Source organism: Aulonocara stuartgranti (assembly GCF_965226115.1).
Source record: "Aulonocara stuartgranti genome assembly, chromosome: 9".
Taxonomy (NCBI): domain Eukaryota; kingdom Metazoa; phylum Chordata; class Actinopteri; order Cichliformes; family Cichlidae; genus Aulonocara; species Aulonocara stuartgranti.
Window position 1 is genome coordinate 20053743 of NC_138960.1, and position 15049 is coordinate 20068791.

General features: G+C 40.7%; 1 protein-coding gene and 1 long non-coding RNA gene across 4 annotated transcripts in view; one reads left to right on the top strand and one right to left on the bottom strand.

Moving 5' to 3' along the window:
- The window catches only part of LOC309714923, a 170569-nt gene that overhangs the window by 23682 nt on the left and 131838 nt on the right, over positions 1 to 15049 (bottom strand). The window lies entirely within an intron of this gene.
- Positions 310 to 15049, top strand: part of LOC309714919 (cadherin-7-like) — a 114629-nt gene continuing 99889 nt past the window's right edge. For 2 of the 3 annotated variants that reach the window (XM_082547644.1, XM_082547646.1), the window contains exons 1-2: positions 310 to 1300; positions 6410 to 6989. In XM_082547644.1, coding sequence (XP_082403770.1) covers positions 6753 to 6989 — 237 coding nt within the window. In that variant the 5' untranslated portion in view covers positions 310 to 1300; positions 6410 to 6752. Of the gene's footprint in view, positions 1301 to 6409; positions 6990 to 15049 lie in introns of those variants that run through there. The other variant, XM_082547645.1, reaches the window with a different exon arrangement.

Consider the following 15049-nt stretch of genomic DNA (forward strand, 5'->3'; position numbering starts at 1 on the left):
GTTGCACCATGGTAATGTGCTGTCTCCAAAATGCAAATAGCATGGATAAAAATGCAAAGAGTGTAATCCATTTGTTACTAATGTCCAATCTCTGTTTATAATTCGAAATGCAATGTGAAAACTGGTGCACAATCTTTTGAAAAAGAAAAGAGTAAGTGTAAACCACCTGCTTCAAAACAAATACCAAAGTCCAAACACTGCCTAGGCTCGATGAGAATTTGTTTTGCAAATGCATGCGTTATTATCTGGAAGGGCTGGCACATATAGTGTGTTTACTGTCACTAATTAGGATCGTAACTAATACTGGTTGGTCTCAGAGTCTGTGACTGTAGAGGTGCCGTAGTTTAAGAGAGGCCAGCCTTATGCTGCATTCTTCTGTCACCACAGGAGCTCAGTTTGCTGCTAATTGGGCGAAAAACAAAACTCCGGGAGCACAAATGTGGAACTTCAGAAAAAAAGCGTACTGAATAAACATTGTGTTTTAAAAGTGTGAATTATTCTGGGGAAAAAAAGAGAAATACGCACATGTGCCTAAGTGCAAAATTTCCCAAAATTAAAAATGAGAGAGTTCTTTTAAACATGTGGTAGCTCTCAAGATTTAATTAATTCTCAAGGTGAGGGGAGATGCTAAATTCCTCTCGCTGGTTGAAGGTGTCAATAATTTGGTATTGATTTTCCTTTCACTAGCAAGGCAATCATTTCACAGTACGCATGCCATCTGCTGCCAAAAACTTGGCAGGTTTGAATTTTGGTTCTTCGTCCGGTTTGCCAAAAACGCTGCGTGTCTCTGGCTCCCTCCTTGCCAACTTATTTTGGTCAAACTCTTTCGATAGGCTCCCTCCACTCCAGTCAGCGAGCATTTGGCTCAGATGAGAGCGTTTCCTGTCTCGCCCGGTGTTCCGATTCCCTCGTTGCCTTATGTTAAGAGAAATATAGATACGTACCCAAAACCCTGCAGCTGGGGTTCCCTGCACAGAGTCAGCACTGCGCAGGAGGGAGAGAGAGAGAGTGACAGTGAGAGAGTGCGTGAGAGTAAGAGAGGGGGAGAGAGAGAGTTGGAGAGCGAGAGAGAAAGAATCAGACTTGCCACATCCCTTCCCAAGGGTGAGCATTTACGCGCGATCCGGTAGCCGATCTCCAGCAGCCGTGCACCGCCATCAGGACTAATTTCATCATGAAAACTTTCAAACTCTTTATTTTGACATAAGCCGTTTTTTTCTGCGTGTGCTGGAGAGAAGAAGCCCAACTTCTACCACGGCACACCATCCGTGTCGCGGTGAAGTTATTCCATCTTCTTTGGGTGAGTAATTTTAATAGATTTCACAGCTGCAATCATGTTTCGAGTTTTTTCTTTCTTTCTTTCCCACATTTTTTTTTTGTTAATGTATGCGCTACTAGGGCTTTGCTTTGCATTTTTTGTCCCGTCGCTTATTCTGTGATTAGTATTCCGTGGACACGGATTTCCTGCGGCGGTCGCTCACAGAGATGTTTACTGTCGGCGCTTTCGTGCTGCCCGTTTCCCATCATGTGCTCATTTGCCACCACTCTCCATCCTCTCCTGCTTGATTTCTCCAAACACTGAAGTTGTCAAGATGTTCACTCGATCTTTTCCTTTTTCTTCTTCTTTAAATTATCAAAACGCCGCTAGGTCGATTAGGGAACAGGTGCGCCCTGCGAACTTTTTCTGCATCTTGCAGGTGTCGGCAGCCAATGCGCAATTATTGATAGTTAACAGCAGGGTCAAAGAAACCAGGTCGCCTGACTGTGCAAACCTGACCAGAACAAAAGGTCTCTATAGAGAGGGATACCTGCTGATTTGCACTGCAAAGGGTCACTCAGTATAGAAATGAGCTGCAAAATCTCATTTCCCCCCTCCATCAACCTACATAAAGGAAAAAATGCCCGAAGCTTTAAAAATGAACTTATTTTCAATCATATTAGGAATTAAGACTTTTCTAAAATGAAAAGATTTGCCCTGTTTGAGGCTGAGATACCCCCACATGCTTCGAGGAAATTCATGAAACTAATAACTGCAGTGGGAATAAGCGGAACCATACCAGAAATTGGCACAGCGTTCCACTTGTTTAAGGACAAAAATGACATTATGAATCAATATACAATAAAATGACTCACTGAGATGGTACTTTTTTTCCCCCAAGTGTCTGTTTAGCTTTCAACAAAATGCCTCAAACTATCTGTGCAAATTGGTTCACTCGTGTTACTTTTATTTTTATCCTGCATGCCACATAGTCGCCATAGTGAGAGGAATGAATATACAGTTCATCAGCTGCTTGATTTATTATGTTTATTAATTCGGCGCAAGCAATTAAAGATATGATTGTTTTGTGCGTGTGTGGAACTGAAGGTCAGCATTTTCACTTCTTTTAGAACACTGTCCTAGAAATACCTACACAAACCTTAATAAAAAACAGGTGGCTTTGCTTTCTTACAGGAAAATTAATAACAGAGAGTTTTGATTTAACATTGTTCCACTTGCTGTTTGGTAGACAAACAGTGATTCAGTCTGCAAGTCTGGCATTATTTTCAGAAGTGCTTTAATATAGGTGAAAAAGGCGATTGTCTTATTCCTGGCCCTGAGCACATCCATCTACATCTTGACATCTTTTTCCGTGCAGCGTATGAAGCATACAATGTCAGTCAGCTTCTTCCAGTGCAGGATGCCAGGTGAATTTAAATGAACGCGAGATGAGATGTTAGAAATCAGCGTGAGGGACGACCACCTTTCAACTGGAGAGCTCGGGTTCAAGCTCCTGCGTCAGCAAGAGTCTGATCTGTGTGCACTGTAAATATCCTTGAAGACCCGCCAGGTATATGGCCACTGTTGCTCTGCAGCTGACCCTGTGCTCTGATTTCTTTATAAAAAGACAAGCAAGGAGAGAAGGTCTAAGAAAAATCAATGAAATGTCATGCTACTATTATTTATATGAAAACTGCTCACATACAGCTCCTTTTTTTATTACAAACAGACCTTTAAATGTCACAAAACACACAAAAAGGCTAGATCTATAAGTTCTCCAGTGAATATACTGTACACCTATCACCCACAGCATTAAAATCACCTTCTCAATATTATGCAGGTTGTACTCATGCTGCCAAAACCTCCCCCCCTCTCAAAAAAAAGAAACTGCTCTGACCCATCCCACCATGTGCACAAAACCTCTGGGGGCGTCCTCTTATGTCTGGCACCATGATGTTGGCAGCAGATGCTTTGTGGGTTGTGGTGTGTGGTCCAAATGGTTCCTAATTTATATATTTTTTCCTTTCTTGTAGTTTCTTGAAATTGGGATCTGTGGAAACTGAAATATGAGTTTAAAACCGACATCTTCAGCTGCTGTTGAGAGCCTGCTGTTGTTAGGTGGTACCATTGCCATCGTGGGGGGTGGGATGGAGGTGGGAGTCTGCAAAATTGTTTAGTTGATGGGGTGGTGTACAGGCCAGACATAGACATGAATCACAGGACCCAAGGATTCCTAGAAGTCAAATGGATCGATCTTATTAAATTTACCTATCCAGTAGTTTTAATTGCGGCCGTATGCTTGTATGACACGTGAATCTGTCTTTGTGAAGTGTCCCAAACCATAATTGACTTAGGTTCACAGACGTTTGTGTAGCGTGATCTGCCCCCCGGGGAGAAGACACTGCACGTTCCCAATGATGGAGGAGAATATGGATCAGAGGAAGCGTGTGACTGGTTACTGAGCGCTGTAGCACTGGTAATCCTGTTGTGAGACTGGCAAATGGGATTAGAGGACTGTGTGTAAGAGAAACAGAAGCGAGGGATGACCGGGAGGCTTTACATTCATGGCTTTATCTCACATTTTCACTTAATTTAAAGTCATCGCGTTGACAACGGCCAACCAAGAGTCGGCTTCTTCACAGGCAATCCTGTGTGTGGTTTGACCATTTTGAAAGCCTGATATTGCTAGACTGAGTGAGTCAACTTTATGATTATATCTGAATATTTTTAAAGCAAAAGAAAGAGTTTTTTTTCTGCATCGTTGAAAACTAACTGAAGCATTTAAGGGATATGGCACAAACATTGTGAGGGCTTTCAAGCAGGATGACCCACCGTGTTTTTTCAAAAAGAAGAAAAAACTGCTTTTAAATGAATAATAATGGGCAGCCTGCTATAGTGAAGGTAAAGTGCCTGTGTGGTTTCCCAACTGTGCCAGTCTCTGTGTCCCTTTGCTTTACAGTATTCCTCCAGTGTTTGGTTCCACCAGCTTACTTACTAGGGGACAAAGCATTTGACAGTTTTTTCTCTGTTGTTATACCATCATTGAGTCCCCCCCCCCCCCCCCCCCCACACACACACACACAAAACTTAAAGCCAACTTGACATCAGCAGAAAAAAAAGAAAGAAACACCAGTCTCACAAAACGCTCTTGGTATGTTCGTCTCTGTTTGCCAGTAGTGAATTTATTTCAATCACTTTCAATTGATATAATACGCTTTAATTCTTTAAAATGATGAACAGCTTAACTGCATTGGGAAAAAATTGATTTCTCCTACTGCATGAGTTGGCTAATAACTTAAAATCAAACAGACAGTAAATCAACAGAAACTCATTAACTAAAAAGCCAATATCTGCTTTACTGAACCCACAGTTGCACCCACAGCTGCATCAGTGTCATCTCCAGCCTCCCGTCTCTTCGTGTTCGGGATTTCGCGAAATGAGAAGCATTAACTTGGCCGCTCGGCTCACACTGACCCTGTGCCGATATTCTCTCCTACAATACCACGGCTGCAACCTGCCTTCACAACTCGTGCTGCCCTGCAGCCAGATCTGCTCCACTTTCCACCTCTACCATTAAATTGTCATGTAGAGGCAGTGACTTTGAATCTGTGTATTAATGCATATGCACACATTACAGATTTAGTATGTTTAGCATACGTGGGGTTTTTTGTGTGGTTTTTTTCACATTGAAAGCAATGGCAGATCAGAATGTTATCATAGTGTTCTGGATAAAGCTGTGTCCTGTAGTGGTTTATGTGCTTCTTGCACTTTGACCAGAAATATTTATTTAATATGCATTTTTTAAAAAAAGAAAGAGTTTCAGATGCTTTTAGAAAAATAAAAGAACGTGTTGAGGATGCTCCTCACATACAGCATACACATATGTGTCTGCAGAGGTGACAATCATGCTGTTGTCATTTCAGTATTAATTATTAGCGCTGGCTAATGACTTTGCTGTGGTGAGGTACAGCAAACGACTTCCACAGGATGTGTGGTGTGCTGTTTTTATTTTGCTTGGGGGGGCAGAGAGGAAGTAAAATGAGAACTGGAGAATCTGTGTGGGAAGACAGAGGTCACTGTATGCCAAAGCAATTACCTTCCTCATCCAGGGCCCTGCCAATGCGCTCGTAGAGGAGAGAGAAAGAGAGGTCAGTGAGGAAATAAATAGATGTATGGTCAAACACTCAGTCTTCTGCACGTCTGCTTTAGAGCACCTGCTGAAGTTTAAATGGCATTCGTATCGCCTCAAGTTCATACAAATGTGCCCGAAAGCGTCGCTCCCGTGAGCCTCCTTCACAAATATTTATTGAGGGAATTTGTTGAAGTTCTAATTAGGTGTCAAATTAGACAGACAAAAGCAGCAATATTATGAAGTTTATATAATTGCTCAACTGCCAGGATGTGTTGTGACATGAAGAACATTATCTGTCAGGAGCCGATGCTTTTCTCTGCTCTGACAAGTCTTCATGTTCTGGCATCTTTGGGGATCTGTCACAGAGCGAGGATGGCAGCGAGATAGATCCCCTTGCATGTGCTCGGACCGGGCAACAGAGTGGTCGGAGTAGAGGTCAGAAGAGCCCGGGCCATCATGCTGCTGACAGCTCAGATTTATTTTTAATCCAGGCGATGAGAGCTAGCCACACAGATCATGTGGCTTGTTAGTGTTGAATGGCGAGCCCCTCCGCCATTACACTGCGATTTTACACAAAGAAAATGTGACAAAATAATGACCTTGGTGAGGGAAAAACCCAGATAATTGAGAGCCAGCTGAATGGCATTTGATTGTTATTCCACGCAGCGGCTGCTGTTTCTTTCGGTGTGAAATCTCTTGAAAAGTCAGGTCACTTTCCCTCCATCAAAGCCTTATTAACATTTTGACCTCAACCAATTGTTCTTTGTTGTGTGTGTAGGTTACAGTGTGTACATGAAGGGCGTTACATTGATTGCGTTTAACATATTTACTGTCTGCTCATTTTTGACCAATTTCTTTATGATTGGTGAAAAATGTCATTATCATTGCATCAGCAGCCACGTTACTTGCTGCCCAAAGTGGCTGCGGTCACAAAGCAATTTTGCTGACAGTCCTTCCTCTCTCCTCTCCTCTCTGTCTTTGTCTCTTTCTTTTTTTCTCCTCTCTCTGTGTTCTGATAGGTGCCAATTATAAAGGCCCTGCATTGAAGCCTCTCCAGCCGCCAGTGACCCTGTTAGCTGGCTTTAATGTCAACGATCTGGCTCCAAAGTGGAGGGAATTACCTCACTTTTAGTCTTCAATCAGGCAAAAAAGAAGAGCAATACAGCAAAATGCAGAGCTTGACTCTTTTTCAACCCTTGTGCTCTTTTGAGGGTCTGCCTGCTCTTGCTTTCTGGTGAAACACAGGGTCAGGACTGTGTGGATAAAACCCTGAGGGTTTTGACATTTCAGCTTTTCTGTCTTTTTTTTTTTTTTTTTTTTTTGCTCCTCTTCTGGCCTCAGTGCTTTTTGGAAAAAGCCCAAATGATCTGGTGGTGTTGCTCAGGCATATGCAGAGCCCTGGCTCTTCTGGCGCTCCTGTTTCCCTTGCAGGAGAGGAGCTGCTGGGGTCTCAATCCCAGCTCTGGGGATCTGGAGAAGTCTCCACACTCTGATCCAGACCCCTGGGATGTCCCGCACAGAAACAGACGCAGCTGGGTATGGAACCAGTTCTTCGTATTAGAAGAGTACACAGGAAATGAACCTCTCTACGTTGGCAAGGTAAGCGATCCATTAGCACAGTTTAGTGTGTTGTATATGTGCAAGAAATGTGACTGAGCTGCTGTTCAAATCAGCACCTACTTGTGTTTTTTATTTATTTATCATTTTTTTGCACGTTTGCTGCACCTGCACAATAATACACATATCAATAACTCCTTACCACAATGACCTGCAAAATCTGGGACACAGCAGGGTTTCAGAGAGTTGTACATATTCCTATTGTCCTATATAAAATGCTGAACAAATGAAAACACCAAATGCAGACAGTGTGGGAGGACATTCTGCATTTTATTGCGACAAGGTTGAAGCATGTGCTTGTGGAAACACGCAGTTTTAGTTTGGAGATCGACAAGGTAATTTGCATTGTAATCAGTCCACAGAAAAAGGTATATATATTACTCAAATGTGTCTTTTTACAGTAGGTGTTTTGCCAAGGTCCAAGCAGATAGATCAAAGTAATGCCTGTTTTGGCAGGTAAATAAGTACAAAAACCTCCCAATGACATTTAAAGCAAGGCATAAATGGCATAGTTAACGCGAGGGTACACTGACAAAGTGACTAATCATGCTTTTATGAGATGTGGCAACACTGCTGGTAGCATTTCCTTAGGTAAAGACCAATAGTAGTAAAAACATAGGCCGCTTAACTGAGTAATATAGCATTAAAATACGCCTTTATAAGAAATTTTCCAGCGTTCACATTTTAAGTGCGAGACAAAACAACGCAGTGTACTTAATTATGTACAATTACAATGCAGGAAGTTATTTAGAGAACTTTAAAATTTAGTTTGTAGTTCATTCATCTTTAAACGGTGTGGAACTAGCCAGTAAAGGCTTCTAAAGGCACTCTGAGGACATGTTTATATGTGTAATCTCACACCTGTAGTTTTTGCTTAGACACAAGTAATTGTACTTCAATTACTGACATATCCATTAGTAAAAGCTTGATCTTTCAACTGTAATACTTTAAATTAGTTTAATACATTGCAGCATTACTGTGAATATTGAACAGGCTAATCCCTTCGAAAGGGGATGTTTAAAAAGACTTACCAAAGTATCTATGCAAGGCCTTTTCTAACTTGGCAGGGAATAGAAAGATTATCTATAAAGCACATTTTATACACAGAGGCAATTTTGAGTTTTTGACATGCATTGCTCTGAAAGAAATTCAGTGCAAAAAAAGTACAATATCCCCTGTGAGTGCAGTAGATAATAAGTAGAAGAATTTGTTTGAAAAAGAGATGTAAGTAGCATAAAATTGACTTATTTTTGTTGAATGGAATCACTATAGCTGAAAATGAATCATTCAAAGAGGTGCAGTCAGTGAAAAAGTAACATTCAAATCAACTTTAAGGGAAAGCCCCTCATAATGTATTTTATTAAGAATTTTTCATCGAGGTGTAAAGAAGTAAATATACTGTATACTCTATAGGTAAAAGTACCTGACATCTGTAGTGTAATACATTAATGAGTATCCACAGGTATTTTTAATCCAATACTAATGCTGGAGTAGCCTTCTGCAGAACCGTTAGTTTGCAGTGTGCAGAAGCATTGCTCCCCAGCTTTCAGCGCTACAGGATAAATGGACAGCTCCTGTTGGAAAATGGCTCTAGCGTGTGCAGTGCAAGCCAGATGGGTCTTGGATTGGTCTCCAGATCCCTGTTATCTTGGAGAATTTTCTGGTCTTATTATTAAATTAGTTTTCATCTTTCCGCTCGTCTGTAGGATAATCATTCTCATCTGCATGTATTTGCTAGTTCTGCTCTCACAAGCCCATTTCCTCGCTGTCTCTGAACTGGATTAGCGTCTCCAGCTGGAATTAGGATACATTTGACTGTCCTATTGTTCTCCTCTGTATTTTTTTTTTTTTTTGCCAGAAGGCTGCTAGAGCAAAGCATCTAAATCAAAATGAGCTTATTTGTGACATTGCTGGAGTTCAGCTAAAGGTCATTTCTTGTCCGCGGTCATCTTAAATGCAGTTTTGTCTGATCTGTGTGTCCCCAGATATCTGTTACATCTGACTACTGAGGAGAGCGTTTTTGCTTGTGAACATCTGTGCCGTGTCCTTGTCCTGCGTTGCCCATTTGAAAGTTAAAAAAGAGAGGTCAGCGGCGCAGTCAGGAATTTCTAGTGCCTGTTTTCTTTTACACATTCTTGTGTCTGATTGCTTTTCTTGTTAGTAAATCCCAAAGGACATGAACAGACTGATTACTTATTCATAGATGTGTTGAGATCCGCTTATTCACATGGAATATACACAAACTCATTTGCAAGTAAGCTCCTGACTAAGAGGTCCTTTTATTTTTCCATTCAAACACTGATTCATCCTTTATGGCTTTTTTTTTCTTTTCATTTTGTAGTTTTGTAGTAATTCATCTACCAATCCGGTGTAAAGACAACATAGCAGCAGGCATGTAAAAATCAGACTGGTTACATCTTTGCATCTGACCTCATGCCCGAGCCCAAACCCTTTGAGAAATATCAAAAATCTGATTCATTGACTCCCTGCGGGCAGAGCAGGCTGCCTGGGAGCTTGAGAAGCTGTCACCTTATTTGTTCCCTGAGATCATAGTTGTCACGTAGTGTGTGTTTGTTTGATGTCGCAAGGGCACACTGCTGCTGTAAAAAAGCGTGGGTGGGACACCCTGACCTTGTGACTCAGTGTGAGTGACATGGAAGGTCCTGCCATGTCACGAAAATGACCTTACTGGAAATGAATTCTTCATAAATAAAAAAAGAATAAAGTTACAGCGCTAACACACACAGCCCTAAAATTCCCGGCAGGTTATAAGCAACAACACCAGAGTGGCACAACCAGTAATTGCTTTTGTCAGAAGTATCCGGATATCTAATATGACGAACAATAGGAATCCATGTCCAAACAATGATCCAGTCACAGCACAATTTGGCCATTTGTTTGGCTGGAAGCAAAGGCAAAAATGATATAGTCAGTAGGAAATAGGAAGTTATCACTTTGGCCTGGCTGCTCCCCGTATCTGCAGTCTGCTTGGCTTTAATGCATCCTGTCAGATTCTGAATTTCACAACCAAATGTCTCATTATGCCTTGGCACTCAGCCTCGGGTAAGTGTACTGGCCTGGAATCAGCGGCAGTCAAATCAAGCCAGTGGAAATATACATTAAAGAACCTCAAACTACACAGCCTCCACCGCAAATTGTCAACACACTTATTTAAACAAGTGAAAACGCTGGAACAAGTCATCCACTTAACAAACGCTTACTGGTAAACATGATGTGATGCGCATTTCCTGCGGGGTGTTCATGTGGCTAAATATTTGCCTGTGTTGAAACAGCACTGTGTGGCATCTGCTGAATAAGCGGTGTTAGGAGGTGTGAAATTTTTTTAGATCTTTGTTTTTGTTAATGCATCAACATCACTCGCCTCGCAATTCGGAACACTTTTTCCATGTTCAATAACTTTTCTAAATCCACTCCCACATGCTATTTTTCATGGATCTGTTTGTGTTTGAGGAGCGAGAGAAATTTGCAGCCTTTGAGGCAGAGTGCTGCTTCACATCACAGGAGGTACAAGCGCACAGAAGCAGCCCTTGTGCTGAACCGCACTTATTTATAGAGATGTCTTCAAAATTAGCCATCTAACTAACCATCCGAGTAATGGATGGACCAATTTCACCTTATAATTCAAGCGGCAGTTGGGCAGCAGTAGCCGGGGCTCTTCGGCTACACTCAAAAGCATTTCTTTCAACACAAATAAAAGAACCCTTACGAAGAGCAAAAGACTAGAAGCCGTCTCTTGATGGAAACATCTCTGGCGCTGAGCTATCAAATGTACAAAGGTGCCGGAAATTCAACAAAAGAAACAGAATTTTCCGTTTTTTTGTGCAACAAGCGTTTGTTGTGCTTTTTATTTTTGCAACTTCCACTAGATATTTTTTCATGTGCGTGCATTATGAGTTATTTGTGACCCGACATCGAGAACTCGGTGTTCGGAATGACAGTAATTCAGCTTAATAATCAAACAATATGCATCGTGGGCAGCAGGGACAGTCCCACAGATAATTACACCAGAGTGAACATAATGTGTTACTACTCAAGCCACTTCATTAGCATTCTTTGGAGTGTTCACTGTCAAATGGGTTAGAATCATAGCGCACAGGCAACTTGCAAAGGTCAGCCTCACTAGCGTCTACTCACACTTGCTGGTGCCACAAACACCGCACAGTTGGGGAGTGGTGAGAGCAGCCTGTTGAGTCGGAGAGAAGGGTGATTCAAGCTGACACGGGGACATCATACACACAAGGGACAAGAGCTCACATAGTTGGGAGCTCGAGAGGCATCCTGGGGCCATCTGAGATAGTGGGAAAGCCGTTATTCAAGCCAGAGAATCAAAGAAGATAAAAACAGCAGTGTAAACCAGACAGTAGGGTAGTTATCAGCAGGGTAGGGGGGAAGACAGGATGGGGACATTGTTTACTCTTGGACTCTCTCACACATATAGGGCTGAAGTGAATATCAGCAGGGCAATTTTTAAAGCAAATTTGGTGAAGTTTGACTTAAAGTCTAGAAGGAGGTTGGGACAAAGTCAGGGCAAAGCCGTTTATATGAGGTTGAGGGCAAAACAGACGACAAGCTGCACATGCAAATCATCAAAGAACACAGCTAATAATTTAAAGTAAGCTAAGTTGACTTTAGTGGCTGGGGTCTGACCAAAGATCTCCTAAATAGACATGAATTTTAGCAGCAAGGTTGCAGAGTTTCATATAGTTACAGAATTTGCCAAACAAGGTAATTGACCCTTAAACCAAACACAGGCTGGCTGTGAATGGCAACAGGTTGGATGTCTGCAAACATATGATTACATGTGGACAGGGGTTCAGTTTTATGCCCTTATTTGCTTTCTGGAGAGAACTTTTTGGTTTCACTTAAATATGAAGCTGTGGCCACCAGCATGTTTGCTTTGCTTAGCATAAACACTGGGAACAGAGTGTAACAGCTAGCTTGGTAGCCAGGTAACAAATTCAATTTACCAACACCCCTAAGGCTCACTAATTAACAGCTTATATCTAGTTTGTTTAATTTGTGTAAAAACTGAACTGTATAAACGACGGTTAGACAGAGGGTGATGTGCCAGGGTATTTCTTGGCTGTTAGCAGTTGCTTGGCGACCAAGGGAGGCTCTAGGAAGTTACCATGCCTGGCCAAGGCCTATTCTGGTGAAAAAGTGCATTCACCAAAATAGCATACTATTCATTTGCCACGAATAACCACAAAGGTTCCAAATCAGAGACAGGCAATGACGTGTCGGTTTTGGAGTAATACAATAATGCTGTAGAAATGAGTTTCTGTAAAGCTGAAGTTACGCCACTTTGCATGTCTTTGCATCCATTTTTGTTTGGGAGGAGGGGTGGGAAGGATTAGGATCTTGTTTCAACAAGCTGAAGTAGTACAAGTAGGTTCTGCACTACACTATGAGAGGTAGTCTAGTTCATTTATTTATTTAACTTTTGTCGATTCTGACCTGAAAACAAGTCAGATCAAGCTTTAAAATTAGGGAAATTAAGTAAGATGTCATTAAGTTTGCACACACACTTGTGGACAGGTTTATTTGACTTACTTTAGCTGGTTACACCTCCAATCAGGTGCAATTTAGAGAATTGTTAATTCTGTGGTGTCCAACAAACTATACTAAATGAATTAAACTGTTTAAAGCAATAAAATTGATTAACTGTAATCACACAACAGATTAGGCTTCATTTAAATTTGATCTTTGATATTTGACTTCATGCAAATATAGACAATCTCTGCACAAAGGCGGTTTTAATGCATAACATAATGGAAGAGCCAGGGCATTTTTAAAAAGGTGGCCAGCCCCATACCATTACTTACAGTACACTGCAGTAGCCTTAAAAGTGATGTCTTGCTCTTTTTATTTATTTATTTATTTATTTATCTATGTATTTATTATTTTGCTATAAGGTAGATCCTGCCAATCTATCATTTTTTAGGTACCTACTCTTATTAACATATTGACATATACTATTAGCATAATTTCCTCTGGGATTAATAAATTATTCTGATTCTGATTTTGATAATTGCTTATGGAGGTATGACAGCAATTTGCACCATGTACATTGCGAAGTACACCATGAGGATTCTTTTGGAGGTTGTTAAAGTTGTTTTTTATCGAGCTGTTTATAAAGCTTACAGGATAATTGAGTTTAAACAGGTGGGTGCGCTGTCTCTGAGGGAAAACCACAGTGAAAGGGTTCTATGAATATTTGTGCAGCCTATGATGGGCTTCACAGCTTGTTGTTTGGTGCGGTCAGAGTTTTGCGGTGTGGCCACCTCTACAGTTCACTTAGACTATTAGAATATATTTTAGTTCTAACCTGCAGGACAAATGTTACGATTTGTTTTGAAGCACACAATTTGGATCTGAGGATATTTAAATGTGAAGCCCTGAATGATCAATAGTGAGTTTTTTCCTCTTTGTGCATCTTGGCTGTTAATTTATGTTTTGAACATGCTTATTTTTCAGAGGGAGAACTCCAGAAATTGCTGGGCATGGAGACTGGTTTGATAACATTTTCTGAAGTCGGGATTAGAGTTTAACAAGATGCAAATGTTTTTGTTCCTGCTGAGACTGTGAAAGCTGTTGCAATCTGTCCATTTGACTTCAGCTTTTGAAACTGGTGCTTTTCACATACAGTGCATCAAATGAACCACAGGATTTAAAACATGGTATATTTTATTCATATTTATAAAAAAAAGGGAGAGAGAAAGAAAATCAAGATGTTAAAATGTTGTTGGCTTTATTCAGAGTTTACTTGAACATTTACACAAGCTGTTTGTATTAGATGTTTGCCTTTTAGGTGTTGCATTTAAAGCCTTGATTTACTCATTCTCCTCTCGTCTCATCCTTCAGCAGTATTTTTCAGTTTGATGGTGGGTAAAAAAAGACGTATGTGATTTCCACATTAGGATACGTTGTGTAAGAAAAACTGACTTTGTCACTGCTGGTTATGTTTTAACCCAGTTAAATATTAGGGGATATTGTAGGCGGAGGGAAGTTGTTGTGTATTTTCTTTCTGTATCTTTTTATGTGCATTTTTTTTTATCTGAATACGGTCTAGCTGAAGTTTCCTGAAGTGCTGATGTATTGAATTTTCGACATCCCCAACAGGTTTGATCTTGAATAATTCAAGAGAGGTCCTCAGCCTGCGCTCAGAGTATAGATGTATTATGAATAACTACAAAAGTTAAGTTTTTAGTTCTCGCTATTTTTCCTCTACAAAGTGGATAACAAGTGGCCTGGAGACTTTTGCAATTGGTAGAATAGGGTTATCAAGAATTCTTCTCTACTTCAGTGACTAACGCAAGCATAACCTTCATACAGGCAGTTCATGTATTACAAAAAAGTTGGTTAACTTATGGTGTCTTCTTCCTTATAAAAGAGCTTGAGGAGTCTTAAGTATGCATGGGAAGATAATTCACCCGCCCTGAAATATATAGATATACTGTCTTTATTCAGTTGGAAAGTGAGGCAGTCAGTAGGTGGACATGTTAGTCAGCTATGCACAGAGCCTACTTGACTATTCTCCTCATAATGTAATGAAACTGTGCATCATTTTTATTTATTTTTTATTGACTGATCCGTAGCTTTTGATACTGTGTAAAATAAAAGCATTTTTTTCTCCTTTGTATCTGGAGTTAGTCTGAAGGGCTACTAGGCAGAATCCATGAGGTCTTACAAATGTTTCCTTAAACTGAGATTGTACATCGATATTGAGTTTTCCCATCTTTATCATATCTTCTGTACTCCAGATACCTTCAGAGAATTGTTCATTGTGTCAAGTGTATTTTGAGATGAGTTCATTATGTATTAGCCAGTGTTGCTTGGGGGGGAGGGGGGGGGGGTTAAGTCTATCAAAACTCCATTCAATTTGATTGAAAAAAATAAAAACACAAAAGCTCTATGCTAATCTGATTGTTCCCCACTTCCAGAAGAAGTCTAATTTCAGAAACAACATATCTGAGTCAAAAAAACAGGTTTCTTATTTCGGGTTAATCAGAATCAGAATC